Consider the following 22,520-nt stretch of genomic DNA (forward strand, 5'->3'; position numbering starts at 1 on the left):
GATCATGATACGATGATGTCTTCATTACGTGTTTTTGTACTGCCTCGTTAAAAACCTTACTTGGAAAAGCCCATTGGGATAAAAACCATAGTAAGGGAAAAAGAGTGCAGTCACGTAAACTCTCCCTGATGTTGACATGAACAATTCTTCACTAATTTCGTAGATTGCGCATCCCAATATTTTATATGTGCTTTCTGAATATTGACGTAGGAAGTGCCTTTGTGAAGAGATCTGATGAGTTTTCACTTGATTGAATGTGACGAACATCAATACATCTATTCTTCTCAAGCTCCTTGGTGAATGCGAAGAACTTAGGAGGAATATGTTTAGTTCTGTCGCTTTTTATGTATCCTTCTTTCATTTGAGCAACACATGCAGCATTATCTTCATATAGTATCACAGGCTTCTCATCAGATGATAATCCGCATGAAATTTGGATATGTTGGGTCATTGATTTTAACCACACACATTCACGACTTGCTTCATGTAGTGCAATAATCTCGGCATGATTTGATGAAGTTGTTACGAGCGTTTGTTTCTGAGAACGCCAAGATATTGCAGTGCCTCCACGAGTAAATACATATCCAGTTTGGGAACGTGCCTTGTGTGGATCAGATAACTATCCAGCATCAGCATAACCAATTATACTTGGATTAGCATCTTTTGAATACAAAAGTCCCAAGTCTGTCGTTCCTCGTAGATAACGGAATATATGTTTAATTCCGTTCCAGTGTCTCTTTGTTGGATATGTGCTAAATCTTGCCAACAGATTCACGGCAAAAGATATATCAGGCCTTGTACAATTTGTAAGGTACATAAGGGCACCGATGACACTTAGATATGGTACTTCTGGACCAAGAATATCTTCATCATCTTCACATAGACGGAATGGATCCTTTTCTATGTTTAATGATCTAACAACCATTGGAGTACTTAAAGGATTTGCTTTATCCATATTAAAACGTTTAAGGATCTTTTCTGTATAATTTGTCTGGTGAACAAACATTCCACATTCTTTTTGTTCAATTTGTAAACTCAGACAATACTTGGTTTTTCCAAGATCCTCCATTTCAAATTCTTCCTTCAAGTATGACACAACTTCTTGAATTTCTTTATTCGTTCCAATGATGTTTAAATCATCAACATATACAGCAATAATTACGCATCCGGATGTTGTTTTCTTAATGAAAACACAAGGGCATATTGAATTATTTACATATCCCTTTTTCATCAAGTGATCACTTAGTCGATTATACCACATTCGACCTGATTGCTTTAACCCATATAATGATCTTTGTAATTTCACTGAATAACATTCCCTGGGTTTTGAACTTTGTGCTTCAGGCATCTTAAATCCTTCAGGGATTTTCATATATATATTACTATCAAGTGATCCATATAAGTAAGCTGTAACAACATCCATAAGACGCATTTCTAAATTTTCAGATACCGCCAAGCTAATCAAATACCGAAACGTAATTGCATCCATCACAGGAGAATACGTTTCTTCATAATCAATTCCAGGCCTTTGAGAAAAACCTTGTGCAACAAGTCGAGCTTTATATCTTACTATTTCATTTTTCTCATTTCGCTTTCGAATAAAAACTCATTTGTATCCAACAGGTTTTACACCTTCAGGTGTAAGGATTATAGGTCCAAAAACATTACGTTTATTTAGCGAATTTAATTCAACCTGGATGACATCTTTCCATTTTATCCAATCCTGCCGATTTTTACATTCACCAAAAGATTTTGGTTCATGATCTTCGTTATCATTTATGATGTCGATTGCCACATTATAAGAAAATATATCATCAATTTCATCTATATCTTTTCGGTTCCATATTTTTCCAGTATTAATATAATTGATAGAGATTTCATGATTCTCGTCAGTTTGTGATTCTGACAGAACATTTTCATCATCATGTGTTTCTTCAGGAACACCATTCTCTATTTTGTGATCATCATGTGTTTCTTCAGAAACGTCATTCTTTATTTTGTGATCATCGTGTTTCTCTATGAATTTTCTTTTTCGAGGATTTTTATCCTTGGAACCGACTGGCCTTCCACGCTTCAGGCGTTTAATGACATCATGAGTATCTTCCATTTGTTTCTTTGGAATTTCAATTCGAGCAGGGGCATTTGCAGCATGTATATATGATTTAGTTACCCCTTTTGTGTCTGCAAATGCATCTGGTATTTGATTTGCTATTCTTTGCAAGTGTACAATTTGTTGTACATCTTTTTCACATTGTTTTGTTCTTGGATCCAGATGTAACAATGATGATACATACCATGTAATTTCCTTTTCGGTATGTTTCTGTTCTCCCCCTAACATTGGGAAGATTTCCTCATTAAAATGACAATCAGCAAAACGTGCTGTGAACACGTCGTCTGTCTGAGTTTCAAGATATCGAATGATTGATGGACTATCATAACCGATATAAATTCCAACCTTTCTTTGAGGTCTCATTTTCTTTCGTTGCGGTGGTGCAATAGGCACATACACCATACATCCAAAAATTCTCAGATGAGAAATGTCTGGTTATTTACCAAATGCAAGCTGCAATGGGGAGTATTTATGATATGCACTTGGTCTGATGCGAATTAATGAAGCAGCGTGTAAAATTGCATGTCCCCATATAGAAAGAGGGAGCTTTGTTTTCATAATCATTGGTCTAGCAATCATTTGCAGACGTTTAATCAATGATTCAGCCAATCCATTCTGTGTATGTACATGAGCAACATGATGTTCAACAATGATTCCCATAGACATACAATAATCATTGAAAGTTTGGGAAGTAAATTCACCAGCATTATCAAGTCTAATTTTCTTGATTGTATAATCGGGAAATTGATTCCTCAATTTTATTATTTGAGCAAGTAATCTTGCAAATGCAACATTTCGAGTTGATAATAAACATACATGTGACCATCTGCTGGAGGCATCAATCAATACCATAAAGTATCTGAATGGTCCACATGGTGGATGGATTGGTCCACAAATATCACCCTGAATACGTTCAAGAAACATTGGTGATTCAGTTTGGATTTTGACTGGTGATGGTCTTATAATAAGTTTTCCAAGAGAACATGCTTTACATTGAAACTTATTATTCTGAAAGATCTTCTGGTCTTTCAGTGGATGACCATGTGTATTTTCTATAATTCTTCGCATCATTGTTGAACCAGGATGTCCCAATCGATCATGCCAATTGGTTAATATCGAAGAATTATCAACTACCATGTTTGATTCAATGAGACTTATATGTGTATAATGCAATCCAGTAGGGAGCATTGGTAGTTTTTCAATCACATATTTCTTTCCTGATTTATATGTGATAAGACACATATATTTCTCATTCCCTTCATTCATTGTTTGAGTATCATACCCATGGGAATATATATCATTAAAACTCAACAAATTTCTTTTCGATTGTGGTGAATATAAAGCATCATTGATCAAAAATTTTGTACCATTAGGTAACAAAAATTGTGCTTTACCACATCCTTTAATCAAGTCTACAGGACCTGATATTGTATTCACCATTGTTTTTGTTGGTTTTAGTTCCAAGAAATATCTTTTATCTCGGAGGATAGTGTGCGTTGTACCACTATCGGGTATGCAAACTTCAGCTTTGCTCATAGCATTTTCCATATTTGAACTTCAAAAAAATATGCAATGAAATAAATTACTTGCAATATATATTTAAATATAACACAAATCATAATTATACAATAAAATATTATTCTATGAATACATGAAAAATAGATTATTGTACATTTATATTCTACCATTATATTGTTCATTTTCAGAGAAATCGTTGAGAAAATCTGCAGCATCAATATTGTTCAATTCTATCCCACCAACATATTGATCATTTCCAGAGAAATCACTCATAAAATCACCAGCATCAAAATGAGTTGAATCACTCAAACGGTCACTGCGTTCAGTGAAATTGGTCTCCTTTTCTTTCCCCTTTAATGATTCTTTATAAAGTTTACAAAGGTGCTCAGGGGCTCGACAAACTTTGGACCAATGTCCTGGAGTACCACATCTGTAACAAGAACTTTCATATCTTTTTGAGTGCTTCTCATTAACACTTGTATTCTCATGATGCCTTTTCTGTGGATGGTTTGGGACGTTCTTTTGAGATGAGTTATAAAAATAACTATCTCGATTATTTTCAAAACCACGGCCTTGACCACGACCACGGCCAATTCCACGTCCACGTCCACGACCTCGACCTCGACCAAAACCTTGTCTTTGAATTTGATTTTGGTTTTCAGGTTTAAATTCATTTTTACTTACACCATTTACTTCTGGAAATGCTGTTGATCCAGTGGGTCGGGACTGATGATTTCTCATTAATAGCTCGTTGTTTTTTTTCCGCCACAAGAAGACAGGCGATGAGTTCAGAATATCTCGCGAATCCACGTACTCTATATTGTTGCTGTAGAGTAATATTTGATGCATGAAACGTGGAAAATGTTTTTTCAAGCATCTCAGATTCTGTGACCTCATGTCCACAAAATTTTAATTGCGAGATTATTCTATACATCGCCGAATTGTAATCACTGACTTTTTTAAAGTCTTGGAATCTCAATGTATTCCATTCATCCCGGGCGGTCGGAAGTATAACTTCTCTTATATGTTCGAATCTTTCTTTTAATCCCTTTCACAAAGCCATGGGATTTTTTTCAGTCAGATATTCACATTTCAATCCATCGTCGAGATGTCGACGCAAAAATATCATGGCTCTTGCCTTTTCTTGTGACGTGCATATGCCATTTTCTTTAATGGTCTCGCTTAGACCCAATGACTCAAGATGCATTTCTACATCTAGAGTCCATGGCATATAATTCTTTCCCGTGATGTCGAGCGCAACAAATTCGAGCTTTGTTAAATTTGACATGGTGGTACTAAAAAAAATTACGATGCATTTTATTAGTTAATAATTATTGCAATACAAAGTAACGGATAAACAACAAGTACAAGTATTTGTAAAAATAAAGAAAACGCACGAGGATGATATTCTCCGATAAATACAAGACTCGTGAGTATGACAACCAAAATAATTAAAAATATCCTTGAGAAAGTCATCTTCTTTTTTCTTCGAAAAATTTGATGATGAATAATTTTTAGAGAAGAAGAGAAAGTTGGAGAGATGGAATGTGTTTGTGAGATCATATTTATAGGGAAAAAACTAGCCGTTTTTTACCATTTATGACCGTTGGGGTACAAAAAAAATAAAGGTATGTATTTGTATAATTTTATGGTAATAATATGATATATATAATATTAGACATGTTTAAATAATTATGTATATCATATCATAATATTATAATGAGTGTCATAATTTATTTTGTTTAAAAATCTTATAGGCTTTTATACTTGTCGTATCCCTTAACGGGAGTGTGGGATGTCGTCTTAACATCCTCCCAAGATTTATAACAAGTTTATGAAAAATTTATTTTTATTATTTCTAATAATAACATTATATTGTATATTAAATAAATACACAATAAATAAATAACAGTAAAATAAATATAATTATTTTTGTTACCTTTTTCTTCTGTTTGGAGCTTGGAAAAGTATGTAGGACTTTTAGAGCTTCGTGCTGATAACGTGTTGTGAAAAAGTAAAAATTTATGGTAAAAAGTAAAAATCTCAAACTCTCAAAATTTACCAAACTACACACTTTATAATATTTTTTCTCTCTACTCAATTGTGATTTTCTTCATAAATGAGAGATCTATTTATAGGAAATCTTTACAAATAATCCAAAAATAAAATACATCATTACCTACATCATCACACACTAATTTTCAATATTTACAACTCTTATTTTCAACATTCAAATATTCAACATTCAAATATTCAATACACATATTTTAAATATTATTTTGCAATAATCCCCGCAATATTTTAACTCAAAATAAAATTTTTAAAAAGGAGTACCATCAACTTTCAAACCAAACATTTTGTAGAAAATTCAAATGTCAGTCTTATTTATTACAAACATCATCATTTGTTGTCACTGTAAGTAAATAATAAAAAACTACTTTTGCTGAATTATATTTTTAAAACATATAAATTAATTTAAACCTACATATATTCATATATATATATATATATATATATATATATATATTATATAATGTATAAAATTGATTAGATTGAAATAAAATAAATGCAATATATATTGAAAATGAAATGTTATATATTTGTCTGATTGTGATTATGTAATCTTGTAAAGGGGATGCCCACATTATTTATGAAAAATCTCTTTCATTCTTGTCTTTCTCTGTGCCTTCACAAATTGAAACTTCATTGTTTCGTCTCTTTGCCAAGACAAGATATATTGATTTATTTTATTACACAAAAACATTTTTTTTAACTAGGGGCAAATAAGGAAAACCACGTCTCTTTGCCCAAACCCAAGGGAGTACTTAGGGGCTCCATTCCCAATGCAGAGGAACCTGAATTTTAAGCACAGGCATGACTGAGGGCTCCATTTTCCACCACATATATAATTCCTTCATCTTCAGCCATTTTGTTAATCATTTCTTCTTAATTTAGTTCTCTCTTGAGTTTGCTGCTGAATAGTAAAAAATTGGGCAGACATGCTATTTATTCTGCATTTCGACTTGAAATTCTAAAACTAATCGGGATTCATGCAAACTGAGAAACCCTCAAACAAAGTGTGCATAAAGTATAAAAAGAACTCTAGAAAGGGTTTTGTTTGTGAAGGTTGATCATCTCGAGATATATATATATATATATAATACACAAAACGCATGATTGAAGCTTCTGAAATTCTTTTCAAATTTCCATGAAGGACAAATGCTGACACGGATGCATGCCCTATCGCAAGTTGTGAACAAGGTTCTTGATCCACGAGGAATGAAAATTGGATTTATTTGTCAAATGCTTTTAGTGCTTTTCTCTCTTTTTTTTTTTTACAATAAAAAATAAGGTTATATAGTGAGGTATATGCTACTACAATTGGGTTATGAGACTCACTATTTTAAAGTTAGCATAATAGAGAATGACAAAAATTTGTGTGAGACGGTCTCATAGGTCGTATTTTGTGAGACGGATCTCTTATTTGGATCATCAATGAAAAAGTATTACTTTTTATGCTAAGAATTTTATTTTTTATTGTGAATATCGGTAGGGTTGACCCGTCTCATAGATAAAGATTCGTGATACCGTCTCACAAGAGACCTACTCATAGAGAATATATATTGCATAGTATGAAAAATAGAAATAAAAAACTTTGTATAAGTTGCTTATTTTGAAAAGTAAACTGCTTGAGAAGTTTTGGACTTCCATAACTTGAACAATTGGACTAGTGGCCGGGCCTTCTATTTCATGAAAAGTTGGTAGATGGTCAGCCCAAATTCAAGAAAGTGTAATTGGGCCTTACGACCTTTTAAGTCCGGTTACAGTTGCCTTTTTGTTCGCTTCTCATGAGTTCATGGTGATTGGTGACTTTGATTTTTTTCAAAAAAAATTTATTTATTTATTTATTTATTTTGGTGGTAGAGGGTTTTGCTTATACATGAGGGCAAACTCATGCATATTATTTATTGGGATATTATTGCTGTACAATAATTGTTTTTGTTAGGATAACAATAGAAACGCGACGTTTGATCTGCTGACGATTTAAAAAATTTGAGTTAAACTATGGTCATCTGTCATAAATTTTTGTAGAGGGAGAAGCCACTCGGTTATAAAATTTGTATCAGATACAATGTCATATGTTCTATTCTCATTGATGAAAAAGAGTGCAATTATTGAGAAAGAGATTGTTGAAGTGCAATAATTGTCCATGCTTGAAGAACAACCGAAATGTAACGTTTGAGCTGTTGTATATATGAAAATATTTGAGTTATACTGGTCAAACCGACTATAGTTTTGTGTAAAACGACAAATAATCGGTCTTAAAAGATATTTAGTTACTACACCACTAAGGGTATTGGTATTGATGACTTTATTTTTAATAACCCAAAATTTTAAAAGAGGAGTCGTGAATTTTTGTGTCGATTGTCCTAAATTGATATTATTATTATATTTTTAGAACTTTAATATAATTTTTTTAAACATTTTCAAAAGTAGATAAAACAATAAATGATAAAAAAAATTGAATTTTTGAAAAAAAAAATTATTTATTATTTAAAATTTTGATAGAAAAATAATAAATGTTTTTTAAAATATCTTTTCTTATTTTTTTAATCGTTAACAGTTTCACCCAACTAAGATAAAGAAGACAATAACAACACAAGATCGTTATCCTTTTTTAGTGTTATATTAAATGGCATAAATATTTTTTATATTAATTATTAAGATTTAAATACTTTCATTATATTATATTAATGCATCTTGATATTGCGGATATATTTCTATGTATGAAAGGGGCGGTAGATAGGAAGGCCTTTGAAGTCTTCGTAATGCGGTCCGGGCTATATGGCAAGAAAATACCAAAATTGTGCATGAGAAAGAGAGCAATGAGATATGTATTTCAGTAGATTGGAGTTTCTCGCTGCTCCAGGAATTCCAAAAAGCTCGTGAATCTGTGCTCACAGCCCCTCGAGACAGTACCATTTGCTCACCCGTAAGGTGGTCTGGCTCACCCGTAAGGGTGGTCTGGCTCCTCCACCTAACCTTTTAAAAATGAACGTTGATACGACGTACAATAATGAACATCGACAGGCCTCCTACGATTGTTTATGCATAATTAGTCGTGATACGGAAGGGCCTCAGATTGGTGCAAGAAGGAGAAATAATGATTCAACAAATCTCTATCAACTCACTCTTAGCAGTGCAAGCCATCATTTGTCCTGAGGAAGATCGTAGCTATAATGATGCAATTGCTACATAAGTTAGATACTTATTGAGCTATTTTCGCGAAGTTAAGTTGTTCCAGGTGCGTAGATCGACAAATGTGGTTGCACATACTATTGCTCATTTCGTTTTTCCCTCCCACTCTCATGCTATATGGGAACACAAAAATTTCCCGTTTTGGTTGGAAGATTTTGTAAAAAAATATCTTACTTTGAATCAATAAAATTACAAGCTTTTCTAGTAAAAAAAAAAAACCTCAACTTGGATTGGGTTCCGTTATTTGTCCAATGCCATTAATTCTGTTAAGATTATGATTTGGACTTAACTCAATCCCAAAAGCTAGCTCAATAAGGAATGATTGTCCAAGACCATATATATAACTCTCAAGGACATTATCCAACCGATGTGAGAGCGTGAAGTTTATAAATGAGAACAACTGGCCCAACTATGGACATTCCAACATATAACTGTGGAACCTGAATCTGATATCATGTTAAGATTGAGACTTGGACCTAACTCAACCCCAAAAGCTAGCTCAAGGGGGGATGATTGTCCAAATTCATATATGCAACTCCCAGATAACAAGTAACACATCCCCTCACACACAAGAATGAATATCTGGAGCGTGAAAATTTACAAATGACCCAATTATAGGCAGAACAGATGAACCAACTATGACCATTCTAACACATAACAGTGAAACATGAGCTCTGATACCATGTTGAGATTGAGACTTGGATGTAAATCAACCCCAAAAGCTAGCACAAGATGGGAGGATTGTCCAAAATCATATATGAACATATTATATCTATAATTAAATATTATTTTATTTATCAGCAATATCCCATGATCACTGGCTAGCCCTTGGAATTTTCTTGTTAATTAAAATATTAAAATCACTCATCGAAGGTGGGGGTGCTAAAATATTATTTTATAATGCAAATTAGGGAGGTGACTTCTGCTGGAATATGATAATAAATACTTTGAATAAACATCTCTTTAGTTTCACATGGAATGGGCCAAGTGGAGTTGCTCTTGATTCATTCTCATCCCTTATGTTTGACTTGACATTTATTATAAGCAACTCATTTTAATCGAATTAAATCCTCTTCTCCACGCTCTCAAATTCCAAGTTATAATTGCTCCTCGCTCGCACCACTTCTAACAAAATACTACAAATAATCACTCATTTCTCATGTAATTTAAAATTTCCTTTCGAAATGACTGACGTGATACTAACATGAAGATGATGCATGTATTCATCGGCGAACCGAGAAGAACGATAGGAGTTGTGTAAATGAAAAAAAACACTTGGGTTTTTTATATATATAATTCTAAAAATATATTTTCATAATCTTTAGTCAATTTATTGAATCATTCCTGTTTATTTAGATGTAAGATGCGTACACCAAAAGATATTCCATGTGATGTGAAATATGCCCCTTTCAGGTTTCAATCATCCAATATATCATTAAACCTTTTTTATAATATGCTTTCATCGTTGTACACAGACAAGATTCTTAGTAGCCAACTGGCGCTTAGATCACATCATTACATCTTTTTTATATCTTTAAAAGTCAATGATTTATTTAGAAATCTACTGATTTAAATTCCACCAAGTACAATAGCATTAGCTCCTCCCTAAACCTCAATCTCCTTCCTTCTCTACTCAGTTCCCTTCAAACTGTATAGCTGAACAAAAAATGGTTCGTCTTTTAACCATAATATCGCTCTTTATATGTATTATTTTGTGCTCGAGCTCGACTTCTGCACAGCTGAGAAGAAATTACTACGCAAACATATGTCCTAATGTCGAAAAGATTGTTCTAGAAGCCGTCACCCTAAAATTCCAACAAACTTTTGTTACCGTCCCTTCTGTCATTCGTCTCTTCCTCCACGATTGCTTCGTTCAAGTACGTACATTTTTCATCAATGTATATATGTTTTATTTCTTCTTTTTAAATTTATTTTTAAAAAAATATATATAATTGTGAAATGAAATAATTTAGGGTTGCGATGCGTCGGTGATAGTGGCGTCGACGTCCCGGAACAAAGCTGAAAAGGATCATCCAGACAATTTGTCATTGGCCGGAGATGGATTTGATACTGTGATCAAAGCCAAAGCAGCAGTGGATAAGATTCCAAGTTGCAGAAATAGGGTTTCTTGTGCTGATATTCTCGCTATGGCAACTCGAGATGTCATTGCTCTGGTTTGTATATTATGAAAATCTTCGAAATTAACATATTGTATTTTATAAGTATAATTTGTAATAAAAAAAATGGTGGGTTCAGGCTGGTGGGCCTCCGTATACAGTGGAATTGGGTAGATTTGATGGGCTAAGGTCCAATGCTGCCGATGTAAATGGGAACCTACCGCAGCCCACTTTCAACTTGAACCAACTTAATGCCATGTTTGGTCGTAATAATCTCACTCAGGATGACATGATTGCTCTCTCAGGTACATTTATTTATTACTAGTTACTCTGCACACGTGATGCGTATGTGTACAATTTTTTTTATCATTATCGATGGACTAAAGTGAAATTTGACAAATTATGGAGGTACTAAATTGATATTTGAATTGTTGAAATAAAAAAAATAAAAGTGTACGTTGAAATTTAAAAAAAAAAACAAAAAACAAAAGTGTAATATTAGTATCATATAAGGGTAAAATTGAAAAAAAAAAGTTGGTGTCCTCTTTAGATAGTTATTATCATGTCCTCAAACTTAATGATATAGTATAGAAGTATATATTTAGTTTTTTTTGGGGGTGGAAATAAGCATTTCATTAACTTTGAAACAAGTCAATTATTTAAAAAAAATTCAAAAACATTGGAAAAATATTCGATAATTAACAAAAAATTTCCTATGATGGATTCCCTTCTTGGAATCGGGAAAATTATGTTTAGTACCCATATGAAAATTCAAAATATATATAAAATTTTATACTTTTAAAAATCAAGTGCAAAACCTTTCGCAAATAGAGCAAACACGTCTTATTTTTCAATAACATCGATTTTTTAAAAAAGATTATTAATTTTCTATAAGGGGTTATATGTTTTTTTAATTTATTTTCACAAGGGTATTAAGTGTCAATTTTCCTCTCTTAATCATTAGTTTTTATTAAAATAGATTCATTAGTTTAATGAGCTTAAATTTATATAGTTTTAGAAATCTCCCATATAATATTTAAATATTTTTTCTATTTGAAAACAACACTGAGTTACTCAGGAAAAACATTATTATAATTTAACATTTTATAATAATATTGAATTAAATACCATCTTATAAATTTAAAAATAAAATCATAAGCTGAAAAGTTCTTAATCCCATTTTCTTGATCGCCTGCAGCATGCCACACCGTAGGCTTCTCCCACTGCAGCAAATTTTCGAACAGGATATACAGTTTCAGCCGTCAAAATCCAGTGGACCCAACTCTCGATAAAGAATATGTGGCCCAATTACAGTCTATGTGCCCAAAAAAAGTGGACCCAACCATCGCCATTGATATGGACCCAACCACACCAAGAATTTTTGACAATGCCTACTTCAAAAACCTTAAAAATGGAAAGGGCCTCTTCACATCGGACCAGGTTTTGTTCACGGATAGAAGGTCTAGGCCCACTGTTAATACTTGGGCCAAAAAGCCACTCACTTTCAACAACGCTTTCATTCAGGCTATAACTAAATTGGGTCGGGTCGGAGTGAAGACCGCGAAGAACGGAAATATCCGCTTCGATTGTGGAAGATTTAATTAACCATAATAGAATACTTGTATTCTTAGTATTCTGTTTGAAATAAAATTACAAATTGGTTTAAGATAAGTTTGTAATTCATCTACATAAGTACAAGAACTAAAATATTATTCGAATTTTTATCTCTGAGACGGGTCAACCCTACCGATATTAACAATAAAAAGTAATACTCTTAGCATAAAGAGTAATACTTTTTCATGGATGACTCAAATAAGATATCTGTCTTACAAAATACGATCATTGAGACCCTATCACACAAGTTTTTGTCAATAATTTGTCATCATATTTATTTATATAATTCAAAATCTAATAAGTACAAATGAATACGAATCACATTATTTTTTTTATGTTTTATTTTATTTATTTGATCATTTTATAGCATCATATTGCAATAAATATGACATTTTAATTGTAAAAAATTTGTTGTATGATTTTAATTATTGGACTACAACTTGAAAAAATACAAATGGAAAATGACCAAGTAACATACAAAAATAGTAATTTTTCCTAGAAATGCTATTTATTATTTTAAAGAAGATGTTAAAATATGTAATTTATGAAAAGTGGAAGATATAAATTGTAACGTATATATTATTCAATATATTAAGTAAATGAAATCAGAACTCAACCAACAAGTAATCAAGCTTAAGTTGAAGCTTACTTGTAGTTCAATCACCATAACTCCAAAGCCATGTTACTCAAATGATTTTCTATCCATTACTAAGAATGAAAATCAAGCATATCGAGAAGATCTAGGAAGAAAATATTGTAATAAAATTCTTCAAACAATATATTGGAGACCGTCAAACAGGCAACCAAGCAGTAGCAAAAACCACATTGTGTCCTTTCCATGTAAGCACAACATCTTCTTCTTCTTTCTTTAGTCCCCAACCAGCTGTATGCTCGTCCAACATACTCTTCACCTCTAAAATCGCATCGTCGCTGAATCCAACACCTCGAAAACACGCCTCTCGCATTCTTTGTACCCATTTGCTCTTCGGTTCGAGCCTCTCAACTCTCTGAGGCCCCTCGTTTGAAATTACGTTCTCTATCTTCCAACAAATGTCCGCTTCATACCATTGTCTCTGCTTGCTTCCCCGTGGAAGAAAAGTGTCCATTGTATCATAGGGTATCCATAGATAATTGTAAGCTGATCTTAATCTGTTCACTAGGCTGCTTGATGTGAAATCTGCATCTTCGTCGACTAATATGACGATTGTCGGATCCAAACCTCTTATGGACTCGAGAAACATGGTTCGAAGAGACGGCATGGACGAGGTTCGGATCGAAATTTGAGGTGTATTTGGAATATTTGACGAGGTTTCTTCTGGGATGTAATGGAGCATCATGTGACAATTTATTACTAGTGCCTCGCCATTTTCGGCACGTACGAAATGTTGCAGTTTGAGTTCCTCGATCAAAGAAGAGAATCCATCTTTAGAACTCGAAGGAATGACTCTAAAATCCATTATAATATCGCGGGATCTTGCGAAATTAACTAATTTCAGGCCTAGTTCCTCGTAAGAGAGATCTAACATCGGTGGGAAATCTTCCATGGTGCCGGCTACCGTTAGCTTGATCAGTGGCGGTGGGTCGAGCCGAGTGGACATGGCATCAATAAGGGTCGGAATTTGCATGCAGTGTGTTAAACTCAAGTCAACTATATGAACCACCGAGTACCCTTCGACAGCTTCCAGAACCGCTGCATTAGAGGCCGTAAAACCGAACCTGTGCCACGGAGTCAAGTCCACGAAGCCCGCCAGCTCGAGAATAGAGAATTTATGATTGTTCATGGCTAGATCATTTGCTTGGACATCAGCCATGGCGGTGAGCAATTTGCAGGTTCCAATCTTGGCGGCGCGTGCTATGAGCGCTCGGAGGAAGCCGCAAGTCAGCCGCTGATTCGAGTCCCCGTCCGGAGGAGCAATATTGTTGAGAACCCACAAGATTTGTTGAGCAAGAGTCGCGTCATTGTTTTCCAGGGCGTTTGCGCAGTGAATCAGCAACTGTTCCATGCAATTCGAGTCCCCGAAATTCCCCACAGATTTCGGCGTCGGGAATCCCGGCCATGGCCGGGCCCGGAAAAGCTGGTTCTTGTTCATTGGCGGAGATGGAAATGGAGGGATTTGATTCAACAGGGGTAATGTTTCAGTGAATTGCACCATTGGGGATAGATTAAAACCAGTAAATAATTATTATGACAGGAAAAGAAAGGTTTATATACGCTGAAAAAGAATTCGGAGAAACAAAAAAGAGAATTCAGAAAACCGAAAGGGGGACAGAACGAGAGAAAGGGACTAGACTGGAAGTGGTACCTGACAGTTGGGTATTGCGAAACGATCCATTATCTCTTATTTTGAAGGGAAAAATTCTGTGAATGAATCAAAGGGAAATCGACTGTTCAACTTTTCCAAAAAGGGGTTAAAATTATTACCTTTTTGTGGGTACAAGGGATCTAATGAAGGGAAATTGAAGATCTCTCGTGTCCAAGAAATCTTGGTTTAGAGTAAATTTAGGGAAAATCACCATATATGTAATTAAGTGACAGATTCAAGAAAACAAAGAAAAAAAGAGGGGACTTTCTTTCAAAGCTGGTACGTGCAAAACAGAGTAAAGGGGGAGATTGAACTTAGAAAAGGGTGTAATATAGAGGAGAAAAGCTGGCCTGGTGGGTGCACGACGGAGAAAGGAGGAGGAGCGGCCAAGAAAATGCGACTTTTTTAAAATATAAATTTTGTTTTTTTTTCTAATTATTAGAATTAAATACTTTCATTTATGGTTTAATCAAGTCATTATCAATTTACACAAATGTTGTTATAAGGAGAGTTTTGTTTCTTTGCAACATTTTTAAATCCTATAATGAATGAATGGGAAGATAAGTACTAAATGTATTTTGAAAATGTATGTTTAGTAATTTTTTTATTTGGGCGATGATTGGTACAATTAAGGATGCACAATTATTTCACCCCGCAACTCAAAGAACACAGTAGCATGAAAATTACACATATCAGGTAAAATCATATTGGACAAGTCATGCGTAACAGAAGCAAAGTTGAGATGACAAAAACAACGATAGATCGAATATATGACGTCTTGATAAAAATCCACCATATCTTACCATCCCAACTATACCCCTTGAGCCACTAGACATGGGTTTTTGGGAACACGTGAGGTGGCCGGCCAGGCATGAGTTTTTGTCAACATATGGGACTTGTAATTTGTCACGTAACAGTAAAGCTGAACGCTGTAAAGCTTTGGCTTACTCACGGGCTATACACACAGACTCATCATACACAAATCATTTCTATCAAATTATATAAGAAAATTCCCATTTATGCTGCTGACTTCACCCACTTCAAGAATTCCTACTCTTCTCCTCTATATTTGTGTCATATATTCTTCGGGTGAAGTGGGGACAAATGGTTAATAAACACTTAAATATACATTATTTATACTCTTTTGATGTGGCTATGATTTTTAAGTAATTGGACTTGTTTATTTGATCTCATACAACCTTTTTTGTGTGTGTAATATTTATTCATTCACTACATGAAAAAAACACAATCAACAACGCACATACAACAACGGTTTTTTTTCATTAAAACCGTTGTCGTATGCCGTTTTTGTTGTAGTGATTATTTGACCTGTTTGTTTCACTCATGCATCCTGTGTATAGTGTTAGATTCTAATTATGGACTGGTTGGCCACATTAATATAAATCATATGTCAGAAATATTCAAACATAGATGGTGTTATCAAGGGGTGGACACAATTTTTTCCTTTTTTAGTGTGAGAATAGAGATTATGTGTTGAACTGTCCATAGTTGGATCACCCGTTAATGTCTCAACGCTCCAGTTGTTCATTCCAAAGCGTGAGGGGTGTGTGTTAAAATGTCTCACATCGGTTTGATAAAGTTCGACATGTGAGTTGCATATATAAACTTGGACAAAATCACTCCTTTTGAACTAGTTTTTGGGATTGAGTTAGGTTCAAGTCTCAATCTTAACATGATCTAAGTACAAATATACAAAAATGTGAATAAAAAACTTATCCCAGTGATATCCACCAGACAGGGGGAAGAAATTCCTGGCATGCAAGCGACGGAAGAGAATTTCAAATGTGGAGTAACATGTGAAGATCACACTGTATATATGCAATATATCAAACGGGTCCATCCACATCCTTTTTTATCATTCTCTGTTTGGATCTTAATGCACCTCCACATGTGACACTATCGCCTTTCTCTTTATAATTTTTTTTCTATATTTATTTTGTTCCATCTACTGATACCTAAGTTTTATATTAAAAATGTGGTTTCCCCCTCACCCCCACTTCCGAAATAGACAACTCGATCGATCGATCGGTCAAATATCGGAGTAGCTCAAAACCCTAAGTTAGTATCTAACAAAATGATATATATATGTCGTAACGATTATATATATTTATTTTTTTCGAATCAGAAGTTTGAGATATTATGTGAAGTCGTGATAAATTAGCTTATTTTATGTTTAAGTTCTTTAAATAGTCAAAATTTGGTGTAATTGCAAAATATAATTTGTGGTTTCTTTAAATATATTTTTAGTTTTCACAGGAATCCTTACACGACGCTGAATATATCAGTAATGTCTAGTATCATGTTATTAATACATGCATGCGGCCACTTCAACATTATGACGAAAACAATGCAAATAGATAAATTAACTTATTGTATTAAGACCACGATTTGAATACGTTAAAAATCTAAAATAGACCAACTTGTGGGACGATTTTAAAATTTTACATAAAAATATGCAAGCACTTGGGGTTACCTTTACCGGGCCAACTTAATTGGGTACCAAATTCACTTCAAGTTGCGAAAAAAGAACAAGTATTTAAGATAGTGAAAATTTTGCCATAAATTTCACGTCAGTAAAACTCAACTCTATATCAATAATGCGATGTCCAGCATATAAATTTAAAATTTAAAAAGAATGAGATATAGAAGTAGCTCTAGGGATATATTTATAGAATTTTTTTTAATTAAAAATAAGGAATTTTTTTAAAGGTAAATCCATATTTCGAGTAAAGATTACATTAAAAATTATAGTAATTTATTTTATGACTCCAAATTACTGGAGTCTATCAGCTTCCTTAGAAAAAAGTCCTGACACATCTTGTCCTTAATGTAAATGGTCCAAATTTATAAAGTATTAGAATCTAATTATTAAATTCTTGGGTATGTAATGAATATTTATTAGAAGAATCTTGAAGTAAGCATATAAGGTGAATCAAGTGAAGACAGGAGAGTGAAATTTTAATTTAGTATTCTAAAGCGATGATTATGAGGAATTCAAATGAAAGAGGACACATTTTTTTGGAATAAACAAAAACAAATGGGTAGATCTCTTGTGAGACGGTCTCAATAATCTTTATCTGTGAAACGGTTCAATCGTACTGATATTTACAATAAAAAATAATATTCTTAGCATAAAAAATAATATTTTTTCATGGATGACCCAAATAAGATATATGTCTCACAAAAATACGACCCGTTAGACCGTCTCACACAAATTTTTGCCAAAACATGACATTCTTGATTATTTTGGAATTTGGAATTTTTTGTTTAGGGAAATTTTCGACCATATCCAATAATATTCGGGCATATGGCAAAATTATTTAGTTTGTGATAATTTGATTCCTCAAAATACACAAAAACGAAGAGTATCAACAACGGACATGAACAGGTAATCACGTGCTTAAGATACTAAATTTTAGAGAGCAATATTTTATTTTAATTCTTTGATGCAAAGAGTGAGTCTGCCACTCTATTTAATCATGTCCCAATACCGAGGACTATTTAATTAAAAAATTTAAAACTAAAATTGTTATTTTTTGTCTAAAATTATTTGTTTATAATAAACAATGAATTAGTTTCGATGAAATTATCTTTTCTAACTAATAATAATAAATCCTTTTTTAAGAGAAAATAATTAATATATCTCTACAAAACGAAAAACGAAAGTTTTGTTAAACTCGCTTGAAATTATGTGTCGTCAGCATGTTTGACAAAATTTGCCAACTTTTATGAAACTTCTAAAGGTAGGAGGATGGGATTCGGGGCTCTTCAAATTTCAATCTTATTTACATCAATTTTTGTTACTCACACTATATTTTAGGTACAAAATAAAAATATCTACTTTTATTGAGTAATGGTAGATGTATACCTTAGGGCGTGTTTGGTAGGTGAGATTCATTAGGACTGTGGTCATTTTTTCATGTTAATCTATTGTTTGGTGTATTTTTTAATAAACCCATGTAATTTCTCCATTGGACTAGGCTGTACTAAATAGGTTAAAATAAACCCACGCCTGAGTCCAACATTATTAATCCTTGTGTCTATCAAGGCAGCATTTTCCTCAATTACCCTCAACAAGCCCAACAATAAATCTTCCTCCATCTTCACGACAACGTACGAAGAGAGGCGATGTCGTAGGTTTTCGTTGTGTGCGCCGAAAGCTACAGAAATCAGGTCAACAGTCTTCGAGCGACTTGTTTCAAGCGATTTCTTTTCGTAAGCCGTTGTCGAACTTAAGTTTTGGTAGGGTAAAGTTTTATGCTGTCACCTGCGAAAGATTGAGGATTGTGAGGAGGCTATCACAGTGTCGTTAAATGACCTTTCTTTACTTATCATTCTTCCTGAAATATGTTGTTTGTTCTATTTTCTTGGGTTGCCATCGTTGAATTGAATTTTTTGTTCTTCTCTTTGTGTAGTGTGTTTATTTGCAGCAACACTCCTTTTTTTGTTTTGTAAGGTTAATCTTCTGCCGATCATTTTCTCCATGTCATTTTCGTAACTTCATCACAATTGAAGCCCATATGAGACTAAACATCTGTCAATTTGTTAGTTCATACAATGTCGAAGTGCAAAAGTATTGGCATTGTTTTTAATATTGTGATGATTTTGTTGTAGACATTAAACTACTGCATTTTGTATTTCAATTTACACACTATATTACAAGAATGTGTTTACGTATTTTTAACCAACCATTGGTAAACAATGTCATGCCTACATTAGTATCTTCATTTCCAGTAATTTTAATTCTTTTGTGTTTGGCAAATGTCATTATTAACCCCATTTTCAATTTTATTCATTTCTGAAGTATCTTCGCTGCCCATTATGCATAGACACATTACTCTTTTTGTGTTGCTGCACCAAATCATGTGTCGATCATTGTTGGTTATGTTATTCTTGATACATGTACTGAAGTTACGTGCAAAACGACGTTGCAACAAGTGTAAAAGAACAATGTCCTATAGCATGACCGAAAGAATAAATGTGCAAATGAACCATTTGCACAGGATTATTGACATAGGAGACGTTCAATGTGTGGTGAACTTGCGAATGAATAGGAATACATTTGTACGCTTGTGTTACTTGTTAACTCATGTTGGAGGACTAGTCGAGTCTAGATATGTCTGTATTGAAGAGAAGGTGAGCATGTTTCTGTCTGTATTGGCTCATCACAAGAAGAATAGAGTTGTTGGACATGACTATGTACGTAGTGGCCATACAATCAGCACCCATTTCCATCAAGTGCTCCAATCAATTCTCATGTTACATCCTTTACTACTGGTTAAACCAACTCCTGTCGATGATTCTTGCACCAACGAAACTTGGAAATGGTTCAAGGTAATGTGAAATCATTGTCAACAAAATGTACAAAATAAACATTTTAACTATGCACGGTCGTTTTTTTAATACATACATTGATTTGAAGTTATTAATTGTAAATTGAACAGGGATGTCTTGGTGCATTAGACGGAACGTATGTAAATGTACATGTACCTACCATGGACAAGGCACGATATAGAACAAGAAAAGGTACTATCGCAGTCAATGTTCTTGGGGTTTGCGACCGTGAAATGAAGTTCATATATGCACTTACGGGGTGAGAGAGATCTGCAGCAGATGCCAGGGTTCTTAAAGATACAGTGACTCGTGACGACACACTGAAAATTCCGCGAGGTTTTGATATTCTTATTATTAATTATTAATTGTGAATTGATGAGCCTTGTTTTAAAAATATTAACAACAAAACTTTGTTCCTTCTTTTCCTCAAGAATTTAGTGCGTACATAATGTTAATTCTTTCATCAAGACTAATAACTATTTTCTTATTTTTAGGCTGTTATTACCTATGTGACAATGGATATGGCAATGTAGAGGGATTCTTGACTCCTTACAGGCGAGTACGTTATCATAGGGATGCTTGGGGAAAACGTGCAAATGGGCCACAGAATTATAAGGAGTTATTTAACTGGAGACACTCTCAAGCCCGAAACATAATCGAAATAGCATTCGGTTTGTTGAAAAAAATATAGGGACATACTTCGAAGTCCGTTGTTCTATCCACTAAAAACACAAAACAGAATCATAATGGCATGTATGTTGCTGCATAACTTCATCAGGTCTGAGATGCCCGACGATCCAATTGAGGAAGTGATCGATGATGTAGTCAGTCCGGACAATGAGATGCAAGATGATTTCATCACTAGCTTGGAAGCGTCGGATGATTGGGATACTTGGAGGGAGAACCTTGCTATGTCTATGTGGATGAATCTAACTTAAATCATTATTTTTTTTAAATCTGGCGTTACAACTTTGTCATTCATGTACTTGTGACATTTGATGTTATTTATATTTTAAATCTATGTAACTTGATTGCATTTGATGTTATGTTGTTTGAATTTAGTCCACTCAATTATATCTTTCTTGTGTAATACACAATGTGATGTTAAGTAATTGAACTAATTTCACATGGCTAACTAGTGTGCTGTATTACTACCAGGAAAAGGACACGACAGTGGCAACATCGTAATTATGGATAGTTTTGCAACTTCCGAGTGTTTTGTTGACAAAGCCAAAAAAGGTGATAAGACAAGACATAGTTGGAGTGAACGTGAAGAAGAGATTCTCATACAAGCACTGAAAGAGGCGTCCGTAGAAGGTTGGAAAAGCGGCAATGGATTTCGGCCAGGCTATTTAGCTTTTCTTGAAAATCGAATGAAAGTTGCATTCCCTGACACAAACATACGTGGTAATCCACATATTAACTCTAAAGTTCATGTGTGGAAGAAATTGTACGGATCTTTGGTGATTTTACTAAGTAAAAGTGGAGTAGGATGGAACGACACAGAGAAGACCATTGAAGCTTCAAACGACATATGGGATGCACTAATCAAGGTATTCTTTTGTTTGACAACTGCCTGTCTTTTCTTATCGAAGAAAATTGATGATTTAAACTCGTAGGTAGACAACAGCGCACGGTCAATGAGACACAAAAGGTGGACCTATTACCATGATTGGTGTGAAATCTTTGGTAATGATCGGGCAACCGGAGACAAAGCTGAACATTTCACTGCCGCTGTTCAAGAGGTTCTTACCATGACACCTGAATTGCCTAACAATATAGGTATGAACCTGGACGCATTGTTTTCTGTTCATGAGGGAGCTGATGAGTCAATCTCTGTATCTGTCACACCATCCTCGCGACCGACAGCTGCTGCGAATGCAAAGGGTAAGAAACGAAAACATGTAGACGATGCTGACGATGCGATAGTAGAAGCCATAAATAATTTCGCCACCATCACAAAACACACAATGAATGACCTTATCAAACAACTAGCAACACAAAAAGAAGCAGCTGATGAGAAGATGCGCAATGCCCAAGACAATGTGTTAAAGGTCATGGAAACAATTACTGAGTTGACCGAAGACGAGAAAGTTATGGTTATTGAAGAATTGGTGGAGAACCATGCGAAATTGTCATTGTTCTTGCGCTTGGGTCATGGCGGAAGATTGAGCTTAGCGAGACGGTTGCTTAGAGGAGGTTGATGTTATGCCTTCTCATGCCGCACTTTAGGGATAATGGTAA

General features: G+C 34.1%; 3 protein-coding genes and 1 pseudogene across 3 annotated transcripts; 3 read left to right on the forward strand and 1 right to left on the reverse strand.

Moving 5' to 3' along the window:
• The first annotated feature begins 10,468 nt into the window (after positions 1-10,468).
• Positions 10,469-12,675, forward strand: LOC142531208 (peroxidase 73-like). The gene is made up of 4 exons (XM_075637292.1): positions 10,469-10,764; positions 10,861-11,061; positions 11,144-11,309; positions 12,203-12,675. The coding sequence occupies exons 1-4, from the start codon at positions 10,555-10,557 to the stop codon at positions 12,607-12,609; spliced, it is 984 nt and encodes a 327-aa protein (XP_075493407.1). The 5' UTR covers positions 10,469-10,554; the 3' UTR covers positions 12,610-12,675.
• Positions 12,676-13,357: 682 nt separating this feature from the next.
• On the reverse strand, positions 13,358-15,321 carry LOC142531070 (scarecrow-like protein 32). The gene has a single exon (XM_075637083.1). It carries the CDS (start codon positions 14,769-14,771, stop codon positions 13,410-13,412), a length of 1,362 nt encoding a protein of 453 aa, XP_075493198.1. The 5' UTR covers positions 14,772-15,321; the 3' UTR covers positions 13,358-13,409.
• A 4,453-nt stretch (positions 15,322-19,774) lies between these two features.
• On the forward strand, positions 19,775-21,214 carry LOC142530671 (uncharacterized; annotated as a pseudogene).
• A 242-nt stretch (positions 21,215-21,456) lies between these two features.
• On the forward strand, positions 21,457-22,520 carry LOC142531752 (uncharacterized). Its single transcript, XM_075638002.1, has 2 exons — positions 21,457-21,829; positions 21,896-22,520. The coding sequence occupies exons 1-2, from the start codon at positions 21,467-21,469 to the stop codon at positions 22,478-22,480; spliced, it is 948 nt and encodes a 315-aa protein (XP_075494117.1). The 5' UTR covers positions 21,457-21,466; the 3' UTR covers positions 22,481-22,520.

This window comes from Primulina tabacum, chromosome 17 (assembly GCF_025594145.1).
Source record: "Primulina tabacum isolate GXHZ01 chromosome 17, ASM2559414v2, whole genome shotgun sequence".
Classification (NCBI taxonomy): Eukaryota; Viridiplantae; Streptophyta; class Magnoliopsida; order Lamiales; family Gesneriaceae; genus Primulina; species Primulina tabacum.

What these genes read in the sequence shown, in the direction of transcription:
- LOC142531208 (XM_075637292.1), top strand. Translation starts at nt 10,555, where the DNA reads ATGGTTCGTCTTTTAACCATAATATCGCTCTTTATATGTATTATTTTG. An exon ending in TCCACGATTGCTTCGTTCAA is followed by an intron (nt 10,765 to 10,860) that starts GTACGTACATTT and finishes GAAATAATTTAG; the next exon opens with GGTTGCGATGCGTCGGTGAT. An exon ending in TGACATGATTGCTCTCTCAG is followed by an intron (nt 11,310 to 12,202) that starts GTACATTTATTT and finishes GATCGCCTGCAG; the next exon opens with CATGCCACACCGTAGGCTTC.
- LOC142531070 (XM_075637083.1), bottom strand. Translation starts at nt 14,771, where the DNA reads ATGGTGCAATTCACTGAAACATTACCCCTGTTGAATCAAATCCCTCCA.
- LOC142531752 (XM_075638002.1), top strand. Translation starts at nt 21,467, where the DNA reads ATGGATAGTTTTGCAACTTCCGAGTGTTTTGTTGACAAAGCCAAAAAA. An exon ending in TATGGGATGCACTAATCAAG is followed by an intron (nt 21,830 to 21,895) that starts GTATTCTTTTGT and finishes TTAAACTCGTAG; the next exon opens with GTAGACAACAGCGCACGGTC.